The 20,404-nt window shown below is 43.6% G+C and overlaps 1 protein-coding gene across 1 annotated transcript in view; it reads left to right on the forward strand.

Annotated features, from left to right (window-relative positions):
* LOC122662347 (rho GTPase-activating protein 7-like) overlaps window positions 1–20,404 on the forward strand; it is a 115,050-nt gene that overhangs the window by 12,808 nt on the left and 81,838 nt on the right. The window contains exons 9-10 of the mRNA XM_043857960.1: window positions 11,848–11,967; window positions 13,468–13,545. Of these exons, the coding sequence (XP_043713895.1) occupies window positions 11,848–11,967; window positions 13,468–13,545 (198 nt within the window). The remainder of the gene's footprint in view (window positions 1–11,847; window positions 11,968–13,467; window positions 13,546–20,404) is intronic.

The following is a 20,404-nucleotide window of genomic DNA, read 5'->3' on the forward strand; positions in this document are numbered from 1 at the left end:
GCAAGATGTGGGGACGTGGATTCTGCGGTGAGAGAGGAAGGCTTGGGTAGGGAGGCAAAGGTTAAGGGTTCTCCAAGCAAGGAAGCTGTGACGAGGGATGTGGCCTTTGAACCAGACTAACTTATGCCATAGGACAGTAGGGGCTTGGGTTCTGACTAGATTCTAGGCAGACCTAAAGCTGAAAAGGCCATTAGAGGAGGGGAGCCAAATAACCTTGTCCGCGTGAGCATGAGGGGAGGGAGGAAGGGTAGGGAGGGAATTCCAGATCAAGGAGAGGGCCAGGGGGGTAGGGGAGGGGGGGACTAGGAACCCTGAAAAATGATGGAGGAGAGGGGAGCAAACTTTGGAATGCCGGAGGAATAAATTGTTCTGGCTCCAAAGAAGTTGTAGAGGACACCAAAGGGATGCCAGGGGTCAAGCCAGAGGGAGGTGGAGGATCCATCCATGATGAAGGAGGAGATGGCTCTAAGGGCCAGGGGGCGGAGAAGAAGGATCTTGCGCCAGATCCAAGAAGAATCCACAGGGACGGATACAGTCCAAATGGAGTCATTCTTGAGGAAGTGGGAGTAGACCCAATGGACCCAAATGGAGTCATGCTTAGAGGAGATTTTCCAAATAAGCTTCAAAATACCCGCGGTATTGGAATCACGGATTCGGCGGATGCCCAGACCTCCTTCGGATTTAGGGAGGCAGATGGATTTCCAGCTGAGAGGGTGGAGGAATCTGTGGGATTCTTTTCCTTTCCAGAGGAAAGCACAGAAAAGGGCTTCCATAGCTTTGATGGTGGCTTTGGGAAGGGCAAAGATGCCGCACCAATAGATATAAGAAGATTGAAGCACCGATTTGATGCATTCAAGCCTACCCGCATAGGATAGGGGTCTACCCTTCCAGAGCTGAAGAAGCTTGCGAATATTGTCAAGCATGGGAGTGCAATGATGACTAGAGAGCCTAGCAGGGATAAGGGGAAGACCCAGGTATTTCACTGGAAGAGAGCCAAGAGAAAAACCAGTGAGACGGAGGAGGTAGTCTCGGTCAAGGGTTGAGATACCAGAGAGGAAGAGTTTGGATTTAAGGAGATTAATGCAGAGGCCAGAGAGACTCTCGAAGAGGTTAAGGGAAGCCATGATCTCAGAGATGGAAGAGGGGGAAGCTTTGGAGAAGATCATAAGATTGTCAACAAAGGCTAAATGGGTGAGGTTCAGATGCTTGCATTTGGGAATTGGGGAGATGAGGTGGAGATCAGTTTTGGCTTGGATGCTCTTGGAAAGGACTTCCAGGGCCAGAGAGAAAAGAAAAGGAGAGAGAGGACATCCCTGACGAATACCAACTTTAGATTTGAAAAACCCCGCCGGGGAGCCATTCACAATAACCGAGAAAGAGGGGGTGGATAAGCAGGCATGGACCCAGCGAATGAAAGCAGGGGGGAATCCCATCTGGGAGAGCACATCACTGATGAAGTCCCATCTGAGGGAATCAAAAGCTTTGTGAAGGTCAATCTTCATAAGGGCAGCAGGACAGTGGGATTTTCTGTCAAATCCACGCACAATCTCTGAGCAAAGGATAATATTATCCGCAATGCTTCTACCCTCCATGAAGGCAGATTGGTTGGGGCTGACCAAGGCAGGGATGACAAGCTTGATCCTATTTGCCAGGATTTTGGCAATGAACTTGTAGAGAAGATTACAGAGAGAAATAGGTCTGAAGTCGGAAAGAGAGGAGCTCCATCATGCTTAGGGATGAGGCAGAGGAAGGTTTGGTCGACCTGGGCAAGCTGGCTGGGGTTGAAGAAGAAGCTGCGGATGGCTCTGATGAGATCGTCCTTGAGATGGTCCCAACAGCTAAGAAAGAATCCCATGCTGAAGCCATCAGGACTGGGTGCCTTATTGGATTTATGGGGCAAGAGAGCCTTAGTAATCTCATCATCGGAAGGGATGGTAAGAAGAGAGTTAGCCAAGGAGGAAGGGACAAATTTGTCAATGAGATCGGGGGGGAGGGGGGAGGAAGGGGGGAGGTGGGGGTTAAAGAGAGAGGAAAAAAAGGAAGCGGCCTCGGTTTTGATGTCAAGGACAGAAGAAAGAGGGGATCCTTCACGGGAAATGAGCACGGTGATAGAGCTATAGCTTTGCCTGGCTTTCAACGAGCGGTGGAAGAAAGCCGAGTTGGAATCACCAAGCTCCAGCCATTTGGTATGGGATTTTTGGTGGAGAAAGCTTTCTTCCAGGGAGGAAAGGGAAAAGAGCTCATCCGAAAGCTTTCTCTCCTCCTCCACCAGCAGAGGGCAAAGCGGATCCGCTTGCAGACGAGATTGCACAAAGGCAAGGTCAGAGCGGCAAGAAGAGACCCAGGAGGGGAGATTCCCAAAGGTGGCAGAACTCCAGAGTTTGAGCTCAGCTTTGGTGAGCCGGAGCTTCCTGGCGAAGGTCACAAGGGGGAGGGAGGTGCAGTGGACGGGGGAGTTCCAAGCTTTGAGGATGGTAGGGAGATAGAGCTGATGGGAAGTCTACATATCGAAGAATTTAAAGGGTTTGGGGCCAAAGGAGGAATACTGCTGGATGAGAAAATGACAAGGACTGTGGTTGGAGAGACCTTGAAGCAGGAAAATGGCGTGGGAGTGAGGGAATAAGGTGAGCCATGCTTTATTGGTGAGGAAGTGATCTAACTTGCAAGCAATTCTGTCGATGCCTCCTCGACGATTGTGCCAGGTAAAGGGGGAGCCTGACCAACGGAGATCATCGATACCAATGTCCTCAATGCAGTCATTAAAAGGCTTGACATTGTGGAACTCAATTGGGCGACCACCAATTTTCTCAGATTGGAATCTGACAGTGTTGAAGTTACCTCCCACTCCCAAGGGAGGGGACCGATCCCAGCTTTAATTAGAGCCAGGTCATCCCAGAGAGAAACGCGGTCAACAGCCCTATTGAAGGCATAGACAAAAGTGATATAGAAGGATATGGGGGAATTAGGGAGGGAGAGGAGAAGGTGGAGGAGCTGGGGGGAGGAGTGAGAGATGGAGATGTGAATTTTGGAGGGGTCCCACAGGATCCAAATCCTTCCATTAGGAGAATGGTTGTAATTGGAGATGAAGGACCAAGAGGCGGCAATAGAAGCAGCAATTCGAAAGGCATTCTCTTGCAAGACACGAGTTTCCAAGAGGGCGCAGAAGGAGTGAGAAGATTTAATAAGGGCTCTAATGTCATGGTGCTTGGCCAGGGAATTGAGGCCCCTGACATTCCAAAAGAAACTGGCAGACATGGGAAACTAGAGGGAGAAGGGCATCGATGACCTATGGGGGACACTCCTATACCTCCTACGGAAGTAAGCTAGGGTAGGGCGATGGCGGGCAATAACAGATGCAGCCAGGGAACCATCGGTGCCAAACAAAGAAACCAAGGGGGAGGGGGAGGTGGGAGGGATGACCAAATCTAAAGGGGGGGATGGCACACAGCGGACAAGGAAAGGGGGAGAGGGGGGTTAGAGCAAAGGGGGGTGGAAGAGGGGGGGTTATAGGGATGAAAAACAGTTAAGGCAAGGCTGTCGGGGTGATGGGTAGGGACAGATGTGGGGGAGTTGGTGTGCAAGGGAGAGGTGGGCCTGGAAGTGGGACGGGTGGTTGGGGTGGGTTGGGTAGAGAGAATGGGAGAGGAGGGCCTGTCTATGGGCTGGGTGGAGGTGGCAGGAAAGTGGGTCGTGGATTGGGTGGGCCAAGAGCTGGGTCGGGTTGTGTGGAGAATGGTTCTGGAATGGAGGGTGGAGGTGGAAGGGTCAAGGTTAGTGGTAAAGTTGTGGTTTAAGTGAGCTGGAGGGGGTAGAATTGGATGATTGTAATTAAAGAAAGATGGTATCTGGTTAAGAGCAGATGGTTTGGATGGGTTCTGGGCCGGGTTAAGGTGATGGTTTAAAGAGAGCAAGGGTGAAGAGGGAATTAGGCTGGATGTGGGCCTAGGGGGGTTAGGTAGAAGGGGGGGCAGGTCAGACCTGGAAAAAGAGGTCAAAGGGGTAGCAGGGGAAAGGGTGTTAAAAGGGTCCGTTAAACTACCTCGCAAAGGAGCACCACACCCATCGAGAGAAGAACTCCTGAGGGTCAGATTTCTGGACTGACCAGCGACAGTGGAAGGCAGCGAGTGCAGAGCTCTCAACTTCGACGCATCCAGGATAGCAGAGGAACTCCCACGAGAATCCATTGCCAAATTAGTGAAACCAGTGCTGCGCGAACTGTTATGCAGCAAGCTCAGGGCAAAAGCTGAAGAAGAGATTGTAGCAGCAGTCGTTGACGACCCGATGGAGGCATCCTCGATCGAAACAGTCTGAGGAGCCAGTCTTGGTTGGCCAAGGATCGAGGAGCCAGCGATGGGAGCAGGCGACAGAGATGCTACAGGCACAGGAACCGAGGTGCCATCTCTGTGAGACGGAGAGGCAGAGACTTGGGGTGCTCGGCGGCGACGTCGATGGCGGTGGCGCACTTTTGCCCTTCCTCTGCTAGGGGACCTGGATATGCTTGAAGGCAGAGGAGGAGCAGGGTAGCTTGCAGCGACAGGTTGACGACCAGCCGTAGAGAGATCTTCAGGAGCTTGACGCGATGGAGCGGCTACAGGCGTAGCTACAGGCGATGGCGAGGGAGCAGCGACAGCATCTTGAGTCGAAGGGGCAGCGACAACATCTTGAGCCGAAGGAGACACGAAGCTTGAGACGTTGGCAGCAAGATCTGAGGGGGAAGGAGCAGCTCCAGCAGCGATGACGGCAGCTTGAACATGAACAGAAGAAGGGGGTGCGGGAGCCGAGGTAAAAGGATAGAGGGTTCCATTAGAGGCTGTACAATATGAAGTAATACACCTCTTGGAGTTCTATTCTTAAACCAATATGAAGTTTGAAGCTGAAGATGCTGCTGCAGAAGTTTGAAGCTCCAGGTTCTGCTCCTCAAGTTACTGCCAGCTTCTGCATTGAGTTTCATGTTTCTTCCTTCTCCCTCAACTTTTTGGGATAAGGTTTGCTGCATCTGAATCTCCTAGAGGCCTCCTTTCTTCCCCCCTAGCACTCGGTTGAAGCAAGTCTCAGTCTGAGGAGCATAGCTCGACCTGCTGCTGCTACAACAGTACCACCTGCTCTGTTTCTGCTGCTTGTTTGCCTTTTTTCTTCAACAGCCAACATTGAATGGTTATGAGCTGCTGCGAATGGAAGGTTTGCATTGTTTACATGTTGTTACATTTGAAGGTTACTAGTTGGAGCTCTTTTGCCTTTTTTTTCCTGCTGATTGTGTGGTAGATTATTGCTGGAATGGAAGTTCTTTTTACTGATTATGAAGTGGCTGCCTGCTGGAATGATGTTGAGATGCACTAGGGGTGCTGGATTTTAGTCCTTCTTAAGGATTTGCTGCTGGAACTGCTTAGGCAGTGTGTTATCCTATTTTGTTTGTTGGATTTCTTGCTTGTGTGTGGGTAGAGGTTACTCCCCAGTTGTGCAAGACACCAATCTGTTTATTTGGGTTGAGTGTGTACTCCCCACTTGTCTTTGGTGTTCTTGTTTATGGTCAAGTGCCGCTTCCCTGCCAATATGCCTGATTCGGATACATCTGTGCAGCTGTGCTTGGTACCACTGATTCACAGCCCACTCTAGCTGCCCCTCAGTTGGTCTATGAGAGCATACATACACAGATTTCTTTTGTGAAGCTTGATAGCACTAACTACTTGGACTGGTTACACTTTGTGAAGCTTTCCCTTAAGAGCAAAAGGAAACTTGGGTATATTACTGGTGCTATTAAAGCTCTAGAGCCTGGTTCACCTACCAATGACAAATGGGAGACTGAAAACTCTACAGTCATGACATGGTTAATTTTCTCCATGACACCCGAGATTGGGAGAAGGTTTATAAGAAAAGAAACTGCCAAGGCAATCTGGGACAGTGTCTCCTAGACTTTTGATAGAGTGGGTGACTTTGCCAAGGTCTATCAGCTTTACCAAAAAATTAACTCAATGAGGCAGGGTGACAGGACCATTTCTGCATACTACAATGCTTTTCTTAGTCTTTTGGAGGAGTATGACCACTATAGGGATCTTCACTTGACCAACATAGAGGATGAAGCAAAGGTGTATCACACTCTTGAAAAGGAGCGTGTCTTCACTTTACTTCATGGTTTGAACCCTGACTATGAGCCAATCAGGCTCCAGATTTTAGGTCGGTCTCCCCTTCCATCTCTTAGTGAGGTCTGCAGTTACTTACAGAGTGAGGAGACTCGGCGTGTTGCTATGGAGTCCACACCAGCATCATCTCTTCAGAGGTCAGCTCTCAATTCTAGTTCTTTCCAAGACACCCGTGGAGGTGGTAGAGGCCAAGGGCCTAACCGTAAGGAAGATAGAGCAGTGGAGACAGTTGGTGCCAGTGGAGTTGGGAGAGATAGGTTTTAATGTGATCATTGTGGGAGAATTGGAAACACCAAGGATAGGTGTTGGTCTCTTCATGGTCGTCCTCCTAGCACATGAGGTCGTGGTGGCCGTAGAGGGGGGAGCTAGAGCACACTTTGTGATGACTGAGGCAGATGCTACATAGGATGACTCCACTTTGGCAGATGCAGTGTTTCGCAGGGTCATGTTACAGCTGAGCATACCTCCTGCACCCACAGTGGCCAACTCCTCTTCATCCTTAGCTTTGCAGGTCTCCACCTCCGCTTCTATTGCAGCCTTGTCTTGGGTCATTGACTCTGGTGCCACTGACCATACGACTGGTACGTCCCATCATTATGATTCCTATACCATTTGCTCTGGTAAGGATAAGGTTAGGGTAGCTGATGACTCCCTTTCCTCTGTATCTGGTAAGGGTAGTATCCTTATTACATCATCTATTTCCCTTACTTCCGTTCTTCATGTCCCTAACCTTACACTTAATCTTTTATTTGTGAGTCACTTGACTAAATGTCTAAACTGTTGTGCCACATTTTTTCCTTCTCACTGTCTTTTTCAGGATTTGGTGACGAAGAGGATTATTGGTAGTGGACGTAAGGAGCAAGGTTATGCAGTCCTAGATAGGTAGGAGACCTACTAGGAGCTAGATAACAGGATCAATAGCAAAAGGGATTGCTGGTTCGAATGGACAGCACTAGGTTTTAGGTTAATTCTAAGGTTTAGGATGGGAATTTGGGAATGGGTCTTATATAGCTTTAATATGCAGGTCTAGGAGATAATTATGGGATAAAAATAATTGGATTTGGTTAAGTTTAAATTCTGCAATTCTGGACAGAATTGAGTTGCAGGTTTTGGGTTTAATGGAATGGAGGAATGGAGGGGATATAGTGGGGATTATGGACTGGGTTTAAGGTCGAGTATAGGGAGAAGTGTGGGGAATATAGGCTGGAAGTATGGTTCGAAATTGATGGCCAGATCTGTAGTTATGAGGGAGTCCTAGTTGAGGTAGGAGTTGCAGGTTTAATGGAGATTAGGGTTTGATGGATGGAGGGGAATGTGGATTAGGTCTAATGAAGGGGGAATGGCTGGACAGATTAAAAGAAGAAGGTTTAAAAATCAAATTGCAGGTTCAAACTTACTGAATTGCAGAGAACAATGGTAGCAGCTTGATAACTTGAAGAAACCTCCCGATCTTCACAATGCAAGGAGTCGCAGGAGTCCACCCACCTTATCCACCTTGAGATCCACAAGGATATACACTCACAAAGAGTAGCAGCAAGCATAAAGCTAATTTTTATTAATTAAATTCGTGTTTAATACTGGGCCCCCTTAGAACTTTATATAAAAGACTCAAAATTAGACTTAGACACTAAAAAGGAATGGCCTAACCCAATCCTTAACCTATTAGCTAACTTAAACTGACTAGGAAACTGAAATAGACTCAAAATGGAGTCCTAATGACTTAAAAACAACTTAAACTACTTAAAATAAAAGAAGATTCTCTACTAGCCAATAGGATATAAGAACTTCTTAGCCAAAAGGATCACTTTACTTAAATTAGACCAATTGAACCAATTGGATGCAACCAATTTAAACCGGTTCAATTAAAAACACAAAATAAAAACTAAGTATAGAACTAAAATAAACTAAACTAAGGCTCCTACTAAAACCCTAGGCTTAGGGTGGCTTCTTCAATTCGGGGAGGCTAGGATCTGCATCACAAGGCCTTTACCTTTTTGACCCATTTTTGCCTACAACTCAGTCCTATGTGTGCGGACGTAGTAATGATAGTTTGTTCTGTGGAGTTTGTTATGTTATGGCATCGTCGTCTTGGCCATCCATCTTTTGTTGTAATGAGGAAACAATTGCCTCACTTATTTTCTTCTATTGCTTCTTCTCATGTTTTTCAATGTGAACCATGTACGTTTGCCAAACATTGTTATTCTTCTTATCCATATCATGGTAATAGAACTGCTGCTCCTTTCCATATTGTGCATACTGTTGTCTGGGGACCTTCCCCTACTACCTCTTTATTTGGCTATCGTTACTTTGTGTCATTCGTTGATGATTTTTCTTCGTGCTACGTGGACTGTTCCTATGAAACATAAAAGTGATGTTTGTGATGCATTTTAGAATTTTTATCAGGTGATTCTTACTCAGTTTGATACTCGTATCAAAATTGTTCGGTCTGATAAAGGAGGAGAATACATGTTTGGTGGCCTCCAAGCCTTCTTTACTAATAATAGCATTATCCATCAGCTCGCGTGTGTTGACACACCCCAACAAAATGGGGTTGCTGAGAGGAAAAATCGCCATATATTGGAGGTCATCCGTAGTCTCTTGTTTGGCATGCATGTTCCCAAGACCTTCTGGTCTGCAGCTCTTCTCACTGCTTCCTTTCTCATTAATCACATGCCTACCAAACTTCTTGATCTCAAATCCCCTTTAAAAATCTTATCTCCACAGGTTTCTGCTTTCTCTCTTCCTGCTAAAGTCTTTGGCTATGTTTGTTATGTGCATATTAACAAATCACATCGTACTAAACTTGATCCCAAAGCTCTCAAGTGTCTCTTTCTTGGGTACTCTTCTACTACCAAAGGTTACAAGTGCTATCACCCCCTTCTCGCAGGTGCCTCATCTCCAAAGATGTCACTTTCCTTGAGGCTGTCCCTTTCCTTGCACTATCTCAGTGTTATGTTTTAGAGTAGAAGAAGAAGAGAGAAAAGCTCTAAGAGAGCAAACACGATTTTGGGATTGTTGAGTTATGTCTCAAACTAGAGACAAACTAGTTTATATTAAAAAGAATAGGTAATTACACAGAGGCCCCTGGCCTTATACAAATAATAGAAAGAACATATAAAAGATGTGGTTATATACAAATATACCCCTGAAACTACTATTCTTAACACTCCCCCTCAGCTGGGTGGTATATGTCATACATGCCCAGCTTGTCGAACAAGCAACCAAAGTGATAGGAGTCCTTTGGTGAAGATGTCTGTCACTTGTTCATTTGTCTTCATAAAAGGAGTACAGATGATCTTTGATTCTATCTTCTCCTTGATAAAATGTCTGTCAACCTCAACATGCTTTGTCCTGTCATGTTGAACTGGGTTGTGGGCAATACTTATGGCTGCCTTATTATTACAATATAAGCTCATAGGTTTAATAGTCTCAAATTCCAATTCTTGAACAAGTTTCTTCAACCACAAGATTTCACACACTCCGTGAGCCATGGCTCTAAAGTATGCCTATGCACTCGAGAGGTGGATCTTCTATCAGAAATAGATGCAGCCCAGTCAGCATTAGTGTATGCTTCAATCCTCAAGTGACCATTTCTAGAGAAGAGAAGACCTTTTCCACAAGGTTCGAAAACTCGGGTCTCGGTGCCAACTCGGACACTTGAAAAACCGAGTCGAGTTGAGATCTCGCCGAGTTGGTGCACTTTTTTTTTTTTCTCGACTCGAAGCCTCATCTCGGTGGGTTTTAGACCTAGTTTGGGTCTGAAATTTGGTATTCAGCCTATTTTAGGCCATTTAAGCACAATGGCACTATCAGATTTTGCAAAATCAAAGTCCAAATAGGAGTTCCAGTTAGTGGGAAAGCAGGATAGACACTTATGCTAGAAACTAGGACAAACACAGGACAAACACACTTATTTATGCCTGATATCATTTAAGTAAATGCTTTTGTATTTCATTTACTTAAGATATTATTCATAAATAAGCAAATACCCCTTATTTGAATCCAATAAAAATAGTTAAAAAATAAAATTCCAAAAGGAAAAAAAGTCAACCCCCCAGTTCAAGAACAAAAACTGGATTTTTGGCGGTAGGTGCATTTTTCAACTTTCTAATGCTGGGTTTTTCTCAAACCTAAAAATTCCATAAATCTTAATATGGTAAAACATTGCTAAAAACCAAAAATGCGGTAAAATATTCATTTGTTTTGATGTCCAAAAATATATTTTCATTCAGAGCGATTTTGACAGCATTCATACACACCGAATTAAGTTTGACCGGTACGTAACTTCTTCAATATAAATCAGATTTAAGCAATCTTGGACTTGTTGGAAAGCTTTCAAATCAAATACAGATATTTATTCTCCAGCTTGAGGGGGAGTGTTAGAGTTTATATGTTGTAAGGGTACTTTAGGAACTAGTTAGTTTACTAGTTGCCTTATATTGTTTTTCTGGTTTTTACCTTTTACCTCCCTAGGGAGGTGTATGTAATTTATTCTATCTTATTAGTGAATTAATATAGGTGTGGTGGAGAGAATCTCTCTAACACACAATATTGCACTATCTTCTCTTCTTCTCCTTCTTCTCCTTCTTCAATCTCCTACCATCATCTTTCCCTTGTTCCCTTGCTGTCCTTAACTTCCAACTATCATAGGGTTCAATATTTCCTATTGTGGTCTTCCTCCTTTATTTATAAACCAGCATATAGACTCTTAGTAGGAAACCTACAAAGAGTACACTTCTAATTACAAGGAAACAATGAATAATAAAACAACTCTCTTAACACTAAGACTCACATAGACCATGATAGGGACACTCCCCCTATCATGATCAACCAACTAAACCCAATGGCACCAAAATACCTCAGGGGATTTGTAAACCAGACACCTACGGTATATGTACACAACTTAACAAAAACCTTGTTCTCTATCTGGTGAGACTTTATTTCTTGTAGAAATGAGGAAGGTGACACTTCTTTAGCTGTTTTTAATTTGTCATTAATTTTCTACTTCTTTAAATTCTAACTTATCTTTCCTATAGTTTACATCTCTAAATTTGAATATTGATATTCTACTTCAATTTTCTGTTTGAATGCCCTAAAATGCCATTCCTAATGTTTCTCATTCAACCAATCTACATCTTACCTCGTTGGTTCTAATTTTGAAATTCTGTACCTACTTTTCTTTTGACCTTATTCTCCACAAATCCTAGATCTTGAATCAGTACAATTTTATTATTTTTGTCTTCAATTGCATGCTCTAACTACTATATTTTACTGTAACTGTTTTCTACCATGGCCTTAGAATTTGAGTGCTCAGTCCCAAGCTTGTTTACCATCAAATTTATACTTCCGTTATGAGTTTGCATAAGCTTTAATAAATTTAGGAGCTTTCCTTATCTGTAAATGTTGATGGTTTACACATTACCTGTGCAAGATATGGTTCGACTGACAAAAAATAAGCTAATGAGGTCTCACAAGTGATGAAGAGCTCATTTGTGGTTTGCAAGTATCGGGTAGTGGAGATCCTTTTCTGTACTAAATGAGCTTTGGAAACCGCCTATGTCTTGCTTTTTGAGCTGGAGTTCTGATAATAAGCTCTGCTGATGATTCATTCTATCTTTTGTTAAAAAAAAAAATTAAAAAAAAAAAAAAAACCGTGTTGAACTTTACTTGAATCTGATGTAAAATTGAATTTTCTTAAAAACTGTTATAGGTAGAGATAAACAGCAATTAAAGTCCATAGTTGTTGGTACGCCAATTTTACTTGCTTTGGAAGATATTGATGGAACTCCGTCTTTCTTGGAAAAAGCCCTTACGTTTCTAGAGCAGTATGGTAAGATCCTCCACCTTATGATATTACATAGTTTATGTTATCGTGGTTGTCTCTTCATTATCAGTTCCCTAATCTCTTAAGGTGCATGCTATGTACTTTCATTGTTGTGCAGGGTTGATTAGTTATTTCAGTCCATGCATTTTTTTCTGAATTATGCATTATATAGATCCTTGTATCGTATACCTGTCAGAACCTTCCTTGATCATACTTTGCTAGATATAGTTATGTTACGATGTGTTCTTTTGGTTGATTGCTTCCAAATCTTTTCTTTCATGAACTAGTAATTTAATTGTTTTTAGTTGAAGGCTCACATATGTCAAGCACAGAAAAGTGGAGTTAAATGATTTTTTTCTCAAGGAACACGAGTAATGGAAGGGGGTGTTTTCGGGGGGGGGGGGATGGGGAGTTTACTTTCCATACTTCCATTATTTTTGAGAACTATAAATTCTGAATATTTGATGCAAGGATGTATGGTGATAATCTAGCTCGACGGGAAACAACTTATGTGTACTGCTTTGATTTCAACTTAGAAGATCATTTTGTCTCGAGTAGTTACAAAAAATTTCATATAAGTTTGTTAGCATATTTTGATTTGAGAGAGGTAGTGGTTAATTTTCCTCTGATGAAGGGGCTAATAGTCCTATAAGGATGAAAAGGTATATTCACCAGACCTTTTTCAGGGATATACTGAGTGGGGCATGGAACTGGGAGATTTTTCCACACAAGGTAATTAGTAATCAGCTGCTCCACTTTCCCACCTCCATCCCAAATAAAATTAGATGAGGAAGTTTGAACGAAGTTTAGAGTTGTCATGTATTCTTCGAAAGGAAGAAAAAGTAGAAGCTTCCCCAGGTGTGCTTCTGGTAAAGGATCCATTGTTGAAGATTTTTAATGTTTCTTATAATTGATTCTGAGATTCTCTTCTTCTAGCTGAATATCTTTTATGCCTGATCATGAGACGCAACATCCGTCATCTGTTAGCTGCAACTTTCAGTCCTATCATCATCCATTAACCAGTCGCTAATCTCTTTTCCTTGACCATATGGAATGAAAGTAGAATATAACAAATGCCAAATTCAATTTGGGCACTCAAATTGCCCCAGGATTCATTTTGTTGGCTGAGTCCTTATGATCATTGGACTTTTCAGTTTGATATATTTTAAAAGTGAAAAGATCATATTTAGAATAATTACAACTGTATCAAAAAGTATTAATATTTGTAACAACTAGAGATGTATCAGAAATAATGATTAGAGAAGGCAATATTCCTAGGGATAGTTATTGCAGTTAATTTTCTGGCTTTGGTAGAGGTTTCTTGTCTGTGGGCAGGTTAATTAGATGGCTGGAGGGCAATTATTGTGTTCCTTTGCAAAGATAGTGAAACTATTCTATCTCCATGTTTTAAAAGTGTAGATTGGTTTTTGTTTTTTGTGTTTTATCCATAATAATGATTTTAATGGTTATAATTTTGAATCTGATCTTTCAAGATTACTTCAACAGGAGTAAAAGAAGAAGGTATCTTGCGACAAGCTGCCGATGTTGACGATGTTGAACGTCGAGTTCGTGAATATGAGGAAGGTTTGTTTGCTTTGGGCTCTCTGGCTTCACTTTGTTTCTGTTCCTGTCTTATTTTGGGTTTGTCAGGTCAATGCTGTGACAGAACCAGAAGTAAAACAATCAGTAACAGTAGTTGCGAAGAAAGCAGACCGATTAGAGTAGATAATACCTAATCAGCTACGAGGAAATATATTTATAACAAACAAAATTCTGGTAATTACAATAAACTACCTGACTTATGTGTATCTACACATCAGCCCCTGAAACAGAAATATATGTAGATAAAACCTCCTGTGGTTTCTTAACATTACCCTCATGCTGGAGCATAGATATTACCCATACCCAGCTTGGGACAACCTTGAAGAAAGACATTTTGAAACAAGGGCTTGGTAAATATGTCACCAAGTTGATGTGCAGAACTGACAAAAGGAGTGTAGATCAACTTCAGCATCACAACATTTCACACAAAATGACAATCAACTTCTATATGCCAGAGCTGCCACCGCTTGCCACACTCTCCACTGCCGCGATCCGCAGGTCGTTGCGCCTCTTCCGTCGGGCTCCTTGTCACCAGCGCTGCCTCCGCTCGCCATCGCCGCCACCACAGGTCGCTATGCCTCTTCCGCCAGCCCCTTCAGCTGCCGGTGCTGCCTCTGGCCACTGCCGCGCCTTTCTGCCTGTCTCTCTTGTCGGTGCCGCCCAGACTCGCCTAGGTCGCCACGCCTTCTTTCGGTGTTTGTTGCCGTTGCCCTTTCTTCGGTTGTAGAGTAATCCTCCTCTTCTCTGGATACTATGGCTGATGAAAAAACTATTACCATCTCCACTAGTGCGCCCTCCACTGGCACAACTGAGGTGCACCCACTTGGTCGTTCGAGTAACACTGGCATCACACTCTCCAACCTGGCCCCATCAAACTGAATGGTCAGAACTACCTCACCTGGTCCCGGGCATGTCATCTCACACTCAGGGGACACAACTACTCTAGCCTTATTACAGGAGACACTTCCAAGTCAATGAAGGTACAATGACCAACAAAAGGGATACCCGAGTGCACAAAGTTGGAGGCAGAAGAGGTCGAGCCGGAGGTGGCAGAGGTAGTAGGAGACAGAGGTACGGCTGATGAAGAGGCGGCATCCATCCTAGACATTATGCAGCGAAGGAGGAACATCTCATCCTGAGAGAACTGGACCTCCGTGGATGCAGGAGTCACCTCAGTGTGGTGAGCATGAGCTGAATTAGAACCTCCCCATCCACGTCCACGGCCACGTCCACGTGAAGCAGTGGTGGTGGGACGACCATGTAGCTTCCAACAAAACTCCTTGGTGTGTTGTTCCTTCCCACAATACTCACATTTCACTAGATCAACGGGTAGAATCATCACGATTAGAGGAAGGAAGGCCAATAGGACGAAGAGAAGATCCTTGGGCTGAGGCCCTGAGCCATTATAGAGAGCTGATCTCTCTTGAGAAATAGGCTGAAGCGTAGCAGTCCTTCGGCTTTCGTCAAGCTGAACAAGGGCATAAGACTGCTCAAGGGTAGGAAAAGGGTCCCGACTGAGCACCTGAGATCGAATTTGATCATACTCGACATTCAGGCCAGCCAGGAAATCATAAACGTGAGTCATATCTTCACGTTTCTTGAAGTTAGCAGCGTCAGTAGAGCAGGTGGCCTGAAAGGTCTCATAGTAGTCAAGTTCCTGCCACATGCTGCATAACTACGAGTAATAGTGGGATAGAGACAATCTCTTTTTGAGTGGTTCCATGGATCCTCTTGCGCAACTCATAGAACTGGGCCGTGTTTCCAACCTGGGAGTAAGTCTCCTTTGCAGCTTTCCGGATCTTCTCAGCAGTGTCCAAGAGAAGATAACCACAAGCAGTAGTCGGCTGCATGGAATGGATGAGAAATGACATGACAAAGGAGTCATCCGAGAGCCACTTCTCCAATGGTGGACCAGCAGTCGTCAACTTCGCAACATTACCCAAATGATACCCTATGACTCTGTGAGGCCACCAGCAGCAATAGAGAGAAAGCAAGAGCGAGACCACATCAAATAGTTGCTTCCATCCAACCTGATGGAGCTCACAGTAAATGTGGTAAACTCACTATAAGATCTGCGATTCACTCCTTCAGTGGGTGTAAATCCGAAACTGCTTCCTTCAGATAGGGCTGCGGATCAAGAGGAAATCCCAAATGCTCACTACAACACTGAAATATTGAAAGAATGGCTGAAGCGAAGGAGCATCTTAGGGAAAAACACCAGTAGAAAGGGAAAATGCTGTTTTAAGGCATTTGAATCAAATCAAGCACACAAAAAGGGACCCTTTGTGAGAACAAGAGAACCACCGAGGGTTAGACCATGAAGAAGACCGCCGGATAAGAGGCAGAGGCTGTAAAGGGCGGTGGAAAGAGAGAAAGTCGCGAGGAGTTATGAGGGAAAGAGAGACCGCGAGGAAAGTCGCGAGAAAGAGAGAAGGTCGTGAGAAAGAGAGAGTTGCGAGGGAGAAAGAGAGTTGTGAGAGAGAGAGAGAGTCGCGAGGGAGAGAGGGCGGTGGTTAAGAGTGGTGAGAAGGTGGCAGTAGAGAAAGAGAAGCGGAAGAGAGGAAGAGAGAGGCAGAAGAGAGAAGGCAGTGGTTAGGAGAGGTGGAAACAAGAAAAGTAAAGGTGGAAGACTCTGTCACTGTGGCGGCGGCAACATCATAAGCTTTTAGAGTATGGTTCTAGGGCGGGGATCCCAAGATTGGTTCTCGCTCTGATTGTGAAACCCGGTCAAATTTCATAATAAATTTGAACTTTTGGAATCTGTGTGATTTCACGTTCTAGTTCAACTTTGCCCATACTAGCCTCCAAGTTGTGGGCCGTCTTGATTAAGAAATTCAGACCTATCTCATGACTCGTCTGTAAAGGCATTCCGATCAGCCAACTACTGTGGCCTTAAATGAGTCTGAGGTGTCTAGCGGAAGACAACACATAAGCTCGCATGCTTGGATTGATGGCCCGCGAAGCCTCTCTCTGTCTTAGCGAATCCCAGGTAAGAATCCCATTTTATATGTATGTATGTTGTATTTTTAATTAATTAGTGTATTGGGGGCGGAATAGTAATTTTTACCTTGTGAGACCCCGCACTGGAGCTACCTATGTGCTCTGTGGCCGGAAGTACTGGACCTCCCCTTAATTAAAGTCAATGTAAGTATAATTTAAAATATATTTATATAACGTTTTATACGACCAAATAGGGTTGAAGGGTATTTTAGTAAAATTGACTGTGGGACCCGAGTTCCCGATGGGGAATGTAATTCAACGATTACCCGTATCTGGATCATCCCGATGTCACATGACATCATTCTCAAGCTGGAATAAGGTAATAAATACAAAAGAATTAATTTTAGAAATAATTTATTACCAAAAGACGGTTCTGCCCCTTAGTGGTTAAGTATCCTATATATGTATATATATATATAACTTCTCTTAAACTATTTACAAATCACTTTACAAAGTTAGAGAAAACTGAAAATTCGTTCCAGCTTAGGAGAGAAAGAAAGAAAGAGGAAAAGAGAAGAGAAGAGGAGAGAAATTGGGGCTGCTCTTGAAAGCTTAGCTCCTTCATCCGATTTTGGACTTGAAACCTCCATTGCAAGGCTGCCATCGTCCCTTCTTGCTGCTGATTTCAGGTAAGCTCTGAGAATCCCTGTTGTTTCCATCTCCTCCTTTAAATCTGATCTAATTTCAGCCTAGACTATGCCTAAACAGATTTCTGCCATTAAAGCTTTTAATCCAAGCTTAAACAGTGGAAGTTCCACTTAATTTCTTACTGTTTAGTGTTGTTTAGGTTCAGCTATGCCTGAATCTTCATGGCTGTACCTCTAATCAGCCCAATTGCTATTTCTAATGGCAAACCATAAACCCTAAGTCAACTAATTTAGGTTTAAATTATGAAATCCTTAAATTAGGAAGCCAAATATGAAATTCGAGCCCCAAATAGATTGACCCACCTTGAATTGGTGCTAAATCATCAAATTAGGGCCTTGCATGCAAGGATCCATGCAATTGGAGCAAAACCCCCAAATTCGGATACTGACCCGGATGCTATTGCAGGCCCAGGGGCGGTTGACCGGCTCCCTGGAAGTCTGCATCCGGCTCTCCTATTTTTGTGCCCTTATGACCTATACCCCTTGGGACTTGACATTGGACCATCCCAGAACCTATTGCATGGTGTTTGGTATGTTGTTTAGGGCTGTTTCTACTATTTTCTAGTCGGTTTGTTGGATTGTTGGTGGGTAACTGACCTAGGATTCCTTCTATAACTTATAATATTCTTGTCTCATATTTAGGACTGTCTTGGTGTTTCGCCCGCTTTGGAATTTATTCACTAAGCTAGCTACAATTACAGTGGGGATTCGACCTTAATTTCTGCGTGTTTATCACATTAATTTAAACTTTATCTTGAATGCCACGCTACGCATCATTACCTCTATACCTGGAGTACGTAGTTTTCTAGCTTTTATTTAATGCATTAGATCGCATGTGAAATAGGTTGCACAAAGACATACCGCATTGCATTTCGATTGATTATTTATATGATGTGAATTTATGATGATGGAATTCGGTAATTTATAACTCGGATCAGCTTGCCTCATCTGTTTAGATCGCTATGGCAGATGATATTCATTACCCAAGATCTGCGCCCCTTACCAACAGGGGGAAAGGTGTTGACAACCGCGGCGAGACCGATGTGTTAGTTCCGGGATGCCATCTTCGTCCCGTGTTAGCGGGTCCCTAATTCCGCCTGTGGGAATAAACAGCGGGTTGGTCGTTTGGGGGTCTGTCGGTCCGATGTGTTAGTTCGAATCGCGGGTCCTCACCGTGGTAGAATGGTTTCGCTCGGGTGACCGAAGGGTTAGTTCCGGACCGAGGTTAGCATCTACCACTAGTAGTAGTACTTATACCCCATGAGACTTAGTATCATCTTAGAACATGTTAGTTAAGACACGCATCGTGGATTTATTGTGTTTGTATGCTTGTACCCCTCTTCTGGGCTCGGTTGAGAGCTCACCATGGATATCCTTATTTTTCAAGTGATTTAGTTATCGCTAATGTTAGATTTACGGCCATGGAGTTTGAAGTGCCGATATTTCGTCGCACGTGATGATCGGCAACCTCGATCTTGGCCGATACAGTGCTACCTCCCCACTCTTTTATGCTTTATAAATGCTTTATATAGTTATGATCTAGTTTTGTATACTTTTACTCTGCTACCTTTGAGAACTGATATAGTTGTATCACAAACCTTATCATTTATATAAATGAAATATCATTTAGATTTCTCTTCTAATGATGTTATCTCTATTAATTAAATTGTTTCGCGCTCTCGACATCGTATCTCGTGAGTAATGATTGTGAATAGGCTACTGCACTTTGATCCTTGGTATTGGTTAGATGTCAAAGACATCCCGCCACACTTGGCCCTTAATAACCGGGCCGGGGTGTGACATTTAAGTGGTATCAGAGCCTTTGTGCTCTACTTCTATTTACAATCAAGTTCACAGTACAGCAGCTCTTAGACTCATTGATCTGAAGGTGAGTCTACGTAGGATAAATAAAAGCTTCAACTAAAAGCTACAACTAAAAAATAAATAAATATATTAATTAAATAAAAAATAAAAAATAAAAAATTTTATTGTACAACACAAGAGATATTAAATAGAAATTAAAAACTTTATAAATAAGCTGAGTCTTTAGTACAATGGTTACAACTTTTTACAGACTTTAAGTACAAGGTTCAACAAAGAACAACTGAGGAAAGTAAAGTAAAAGCTAGACTAGGATGCATAAGTCATCACTGCCGTGGTGGTGGTGGTGGGCCTATAACCCACAGGTCCCAGGATCTCCACTGGCCCAGTCTCCACTACCTAGATACGGCTGTTATCATGAGTGAAGTCTTTCCTCATGCCATCACATCCCTATGCCATGGATCTCTCTAAGCCCTCAAACCGGCTAAAGAGCTGTCCCCAGGGAGTACCATCTGCAGGAACAGCCGCAACAGACGAGGAAGAAACACCCACATGACCATGTGAAGGGTGTCGAGGAGGAGGAAGTGGATCTTTGCGTGCCTTTGTATGTCCTCTCTCTGTAGCATCCTCAGGATCGTGAGTCCTGTATACCTGTGGTGCAGTCAGGATGACCAAGCTCTGGAGAAAAAGGTTGAAGTTCTATACCTATCTTCACTAGGGTAATCCGATTGATCTTCGAAGACTTCACCCCTGAAGCCTCCTCATTCAATAGGTGGACACCAAATCTGGGAAATACCATGGTGAGTAGCCTCCCCAGTAACAGATTTCCACGCCCAGGGTTATCATGCAGGTGTGCTATGGTACGCATGATGGCATCAAGAAGGCAGATCTGGTCTCCTGTATAGAGACAGTATGTGGTAAGGATCTGTATTGTGGACATGCATCATGGATTTATTGTGTTTGTATGCTTGTACCCCTCTTACTGGGCTCAGTTGAGAGCTCACCCCTGTGGATATCCTTATTTTTCAGGTAATTTGAAGTTCTCGCTTAATGTTGGATTTGCGGCGCTGGAGTTTGAAGTGCACGATATTTCGTGCGCACGTGATGATTGGGCAACCTCCTGATCTTGGCCTGATAGTCCAGGCTACCTCCCCACTCTTTTATGCTTTATAAATGCTTTATATAGTTATAGACTAGTTTCTTGTATACTTTTACTCTGTGCTACCTTTGAGAACTGTATAGTTGTATCACAAACCTTATCATTTATATAAATGAAATATCATTTATATTTCTCTTCTAATGATGTTATCTCTATTAATTAAATTGTTTCCGCTGCCTCTGATTACTGTATCTGTGAGTAATGATTGTGAATA

Source organism: Telopea speciosissima, chromosome 5, assembly GCF_018873765.1.
Source record: "Telopea speciosissima isolate NSW1024214 ecotype Mountain lineage chromosome 5, Tspe_v1, whole genome shotgun sequence".
Lineage (NCBI taxonomy): Eukaryota > Viridiplantae > Streptophyta > Magnoliopsida > Proteales > Proteaceae > Telopea > Telopea speciosissima.